We start from the raw sequence: 6,000 nt of genomic DNA, 5'->3' as shown, positions 1-6,000 counted from the left end.
GCTTGTGGAAGGCTACCCAAAACGTTTGACCCAAGTTAAACAATTTAAAGGCAATGCTACCAAATACTYATTGAGTGTATGTAAACTTCTGACCCACTGGGAATGTGACGAAAGAAATAAAAGCTGAAATAAATCATTCTCTCTACTATTATTCTGACATTTCACATTCTTAAAACAAATTGGTGATTCTAACTGACCTAAGACAGGGAATTTTTTTACAAGGATTAAATGAAAACTGAGTTTAAATGTATTTGGCTAAGGTGTATGAAAACTTCTGACTTCAACTGTATATATGTTCTCCTCTATTTGGCAGTTGGCACCATGTCAATCAAGTCAAAGCATCAGGACTTTTTTGGTTTACAGTAATATAATATGGTGTAAAGTAAACAACATTGCACTTTCCAGCTAGTTGTTTCAGGGGTGGAATCCTCAGTGCTTGGGGCTAGAAACAAGTGGGTAAATGGTTGCAATAGTGGGCTCTGTCCCTAGGCAGTTCCTGTAGATCTGAAAGGATCACAAAATGTACGTGTAAATGTACAGTATGTGTTTGTTTYCCATATTGCTTAAATGCTTAAAATACTTTGCAATGTTGTTGCTATATATTTATAAATCAGAGCTTATTCATATTTATTTTTGTATATATATTTTTAGGGTGTAGATCACTTTAATATTGCAGAGAGATTGTGGCTTCTATCAATGTAATTGTCTGCATCATTTCCAATCCCCCGTATATATTTTTTGTAAATATACAGTACCAGTCAAAAGTTGACACACCTACTCATTGAAGGGCTTTTTCTTTATATGTACTATTTTCTACTTTGTAGAATAATAGTGAAMACATCAAAACTATGAAATAACACATATGGAATCATGTAGTAACCAAAAAAGTGTTATGGAATGCTGTCCTTTACACGGAAATGTCTGACTCGCTCCTTCCTTCACAAACATATATTTTGTAAGATCCAACAGGTCAAAAGTCCTTTGCTAGACTGTACAGGGATCTGGTATATAGGAAGTTGATATAAAAGACAATGATGGTTGATACATCATGAGACAAGACAGTTGGATGTGTGATTGTATCTTGCTCATTTTAGCTAGTGATTCATTTAATTACCTATACAAGTGGATTTGCTTCACCATTTGTGACCGATCCGGTCTTATGTAGCAACATTTGAATGAATACAATGAATAAAAGTAGAGACTCAGAGCTTAGAAAATGGTATATCATACACTACAGTTGAGGAACAATGGGAAAGTAATTATGCTTTGAATGTTGATAATCTTGTAACCTCACTTTTGAGAAAATGGTCTTAGAATGTTTTGGTACACCTACTGGAGAGCTCTTCTTTGTCTACACCCATTCAGCATTGTTCACACCCTCTTAAGCTTTAGCCCCACTTTAGCCCCACTTTAACACTGGAGTGATAATTTTGGATAGACCATTGGTTAACTGCACACTGCTCCAAAGACCCAATTCTGATGACTATGCCAAATGTCAGGCAGCAAAGGGTGGAATGTAGCCATACTTCGCCACCTAGGTGTGATATGAGCCCAAGAAACTGAATGCAATAGGTTCTTGGTTTGGTTCTGGGTCACTGTTACACTGCTCCCTCCCCAAACCAAGAGCCTGTTATTTTATAGTTATTCAATTGAGTTCCTAGGGCTCATACCACACCTAGTGGCGTAGTACGGCAAGATTCTAGCTTCGACTGCTTGACAGTAACACTTAACTTTGAGAATCCAGGTATAATAGAACCTTTTATATGCCTTGTAATCATGTCATCATTATACTTGGATGTAAGTGTTACTGGACTAGCTTCTATTTGAGGCACTAAATATGATAAAATAGTCTGGTGAAAAGTGGGAAACAAAGTTTGCATTACCAGGTAAAAATAGACCTGAGCCACTAGGTTGTGGTCTGGCAGTGGGGCCTCATCACCTGTTGGAGAAAGTTACAGTAGATCTGTGAAAATGAACCTGTTGGGACATGAGTCATTATCCACTGGGCACACCATGTCATTTCAACTTGGATAATTGGGTAATTTTTGCATAAAAGTCACTTTGTTCTAGAGAGATTTACACGGTTATCAAAACGTCACGCCAGGGTAAGTCTACACGAAACACAGTCCTTTTTTGAATTATTTCTAAAATCCTCATGGGGAAAAAATGTATGGTGGAAAAAATGATTGGAACTATTTCCCTGTTTGACCGCTGGGTTTTATGGATATTATGAATCATACTGTTGTACTCTGAGTGAAAAGTGCTTATCTCACACAGACAGATTAGTAAATCCTCTTGCTTCACCTCTTCTTCTCTGGCTATGTAGCCTACATTTTTGTGCATATGAATGTATTTCAAACAAAACAGTATTGTTTTGAATAGTAAAGGATGTAGCTAACTTCAAGCGTGATTCATCACTCCAGAAAACGCATTTCCAGTCCAATGGCGGCGAGCTTTACACTAGTCCAGCCGACACTTGGCATTGCGCATGGTGATCTTAGGCGTGTGTGCGGCTGCTCGGCCATGGAACAGTTCTTGTGCTGACGTTGCTTCCAGAGGCAGTTTGGAACTCATTAGTGATTGTTGCAAGACGAGGACAGGCGAGTTTTACGCGCTTCAGCACTCGGCAGTCCTGTGGGTTTGTATGGCCTACCACTTCGCGGCTGAGCCGTTGTTGCTCCTGGACGTTTCCACTGCACAATAACAGCCCTTACAGTTGACCGGGCAGCTCTAGCATGGCCAAAATTTGACGAACTCACTTGTTAGAAAAGTGGTATCCTATGACAGTGCCACGTTGAAAGTCACTGAGCTCTCAGTAAGGCCATTGTACTGCCAATGTTTGTCTATGGAGATTATACAGCTGTCAGCAACGGGTGTGGCTGAAATAGCCAAAACAAATAATTTGAAGGGGTGTCCACATACTTTTTTATATATAGTGTATATTCACATCATCATTATTAGCCTAATCATCATCACCAATAAACTGACGACTCCAATGACTGCGATGTGCGCTTTGGATGATGCTTGCAGTGAGATGACACATGCACAACGTCTCAAGAGCATAATGATGCTCTTGGGTGTCTAGTCGCACACATCCACTCAAGGATGCTCAACAATGGGACGATTTTGAATAATTTACCTATATAGCTGCTTCCTTGTTTTCCAAATAAAAAAACAATATTTTTGTGATGGATGCAGTCTTTTTCGGGCGCTTGGAAGAAGGATGCACGACAGAGTGCAACAATTGTTTTGAAACATTGTTATAAAAGTGTACATTTGAGATCTGGATTGAGCTTTTGTTTCAACTGATGTAGCTACAGCTAAGGAGAACTATGGTTGATTTGGAGAGCGAAGTACCCCGTCTTCCCCCGAGGTATAGATTCAGGGACTTACTCCTCGGGGACCAGAATTTACTAAATGACGACAGGTACGTTGAGTTTGTTTGACGTGTTAGCTACAATTGAAATAATACAGAATTACCATGTGGTTTAACATTGTTGTACATTTATTTAAGAGTTTGCACCTGTGGAATCCTTGCACTTGTTTAATATCCAGCCTTACCCATGTGAAAATGCTTAGTAAATATTTTATTTATAGAAACTATTTATATTTCTCTTTATTTAAGGGTGCAAGTCGAATTTTATGCCAATGAAAGTACTTTCAAAGAGACACTTAAACTGTTCTTCATCAAAAACCAAAGATCAAGTAAGTAATGTTTTTTAACTGTGTAGTCACAGTTGAACTACACTATATGCTGTTACTATCCATCTAATAAATCTTATTTGTACTTTATTTTAAAGACATAGTAAAAATTCACCCGTTGCATCAGCAACAAATAGCAAACTGTTGAACCAGTTATAGCAAAGGGGCCCAGAGATGTTCCTGGTCAGGTCACATGGTGAGGAAGTACTGACCCTAGGTATGCCATTATAACGTCTCTGTCTTTGTCTCCTAGGCCTAAGAATACAAGTGTTTGACCTCTCCCTAAAGGTTCTGAGCTGTCTCTTATACATGTGTCGCGTATTGACAGATGACCCATCCAAAGGACATGGCTGGTAAGGATAGTAATTGAATGTCTCGTAGGTACATGTAGATACCACCTGGTATTCACTGAATTGTCAAAGAAATGTTGCATTTTTATGACTACAATTTGACAACAGCCCTCTAAAGATGGCCCTCAAGGTATAGTAATTCTCAGAGAAGAAACAAGGGATAATTAGTAGAGAATGTGGAAACTATTAGCCATTAACAGTACCAAAACCATGCCATGGAAAATGTCTTACTAACCAGGTTTCCATCCAGCCATTTCATGCGGATTAATTACCTGTTGTATGAAAACATTCACAATCGGGCTGATGGAAGCAGAAAATGCCGGTTCACCTTTATAATGTCGACYGACAYTTAGTTCATTCGACATGGTGGGATCTTTTTGTGTCGGTATAATTAATTATGCCAAGTTCAAATACAGTAGGAATACACTGACAGATATTTTGTTTATTTATACAACTGAATAATGTGTTATCACTGTGCATCATCGAATAGCACAACCAAATGACCCGGATTGCAGTTGAGATTACATTAAAGTACATGGTGCAAGTGATCAATGCCGTTCAAGGTTCTGCTCAGATTATTATAGCAATTGTGGAATTCTCCACAGACCTGTGACAACCTATGCATGCTATCTTGAACATGATTACATAAAAATGCATTAATAGTTACAGTAACCTCAAWGTGGCCATGTATGTGTTACACATTTTAAGGTTAAATGTTACATTAGTTTGTAAGATAACCTTTGCTTTGCTGTATTACAAGGGTAATATTGAATTGTGTTCAGTTGGCAACGCAACGCAACCAAATATCAACATTTAAAGGAGTTGTATCTACACCTTGAATTGTTCCATCTGAGCCACTGGCTTAATCCCGTTCTTTAACTTTTATTTTTTGAGTTTAAGTGGGGAATTCAGCATATCATTTGTTAACTTGTTGCCAAGTTAATAGGCTATTTATTGTATTTCAAAAGAGATATTGAATTGTGTTTGGTTGTCAATGCAACCAAATATAAACYTTTTAAAGGGGATTTATATTCTGCTTGGATAGTTCCATCTGTGCCACTGACTTAGTCTGGCTTTAATTCCATTTTTTCTACAAATGAATAATTGATATGCTGGATTCATGTTGGAAACCCAAGGCCTATTGTATTGTATATTTTCTGATTAATTCTGGGTTGAAATTAAACAATAGCTGTTGATGACTTTGCAAATGCTATATTTAGGCCGAAATAGCATCATTGATTTATGAGTGATAAAGTATGGTTACATTTCATTTGCTCTTAAATCTACCCTTCGGAATGATTTCAATAGCAACGGAGAATCTATTTAGTTTTTACATTGTGATCTCTCAACAATGATTCTCACAGAGGCTCATCGGTAATAGTCAGTGACAAATATCATACATAGCTGAGAAGGGCTGAACTTGGTTAAAACCCTGGATAGGAGACCAAAGGGTAGGTGTAGATAGATCAACTCTCCAGTAGGACGTTCTGTTCGTTTTTTTTCTTTTCCTGATAGTGGATATAATGCTGAAGATCAGACATTGTTTTAAAGGTACAAATTCAACATATTTCATACAAGGTTTGTCTGTTGAAATTTGGTTACCATGATGACGTAATCCTGTGGCTGAAATGTCACCCTCAAAACAACATTTTACATTGATAACTTTTTTTCAAATCCAATGTATTCTCCACTTAGATTCCACGCCACAATATATTGACAAATGATGTTGAACCAACGTTGATTCAACCAGTTTGTGCCCAATGGGATCAGTAGAGTTGAAGATTCTATGGAAACCCATTTAACTTGCACTTTTTATTCGGTACATGGGAATTTAACCACAGTTATTTTTATGTGCACTATGTCATCATGCACAGCCTTTTATCCGCAATAAGTCAGTTTGATGGAAACACATCTCTGGTGGGGAAATGTCCGTATTGTTTTATGCAGA

General features: G+C 37.8%; 1 protein-coding gene across 1 annotated transcript in view; it reads left to right on the top strand.

Moving 5' to 3' along the window:
* The first annotated feature begins 3,087 nt into the window (after positions 1 to 3,087).
* LOC111956949 (potassium channel subfamily T member 2-like) overlaps positions 3,088 to 6,000 on the top strand; it is a 61,346-nt gene continuing 58,433 nt past the window's right edge. The window contains 3 exon segments of the mRNA XM_070436778.1: positions 3,088 to 3,427; positions 3,626 to 3,705; positions 3,956 to 4,055. Coding sequence (XP_070292879.1) covers positions 3,333 to 3,427; positions 3,626 to 3,705; positions 3,956 to 4,055 — 275 coding nt within the window. The 5' untranslated portion in view covers positions 3,088 to 3,332.

This window comes from Salvelinus sp. IW2-2015, linkage group LG32 (assembly GCF_002910315.2).
Source record: "Salvelinus sp. IW2-2015 linkage group LG32, ASM291031v2, whole genome shotgun sequence".
NCBI lineage: Eukaryota > Metazoa > Chordata > Actinopteri > Salmoniformes > Salmonidae > Salvelinus > Salvelinus sp. IW2-2015.
This window is presented reverse-complemented; position numbering and strand designations above follow the sequence as displayed.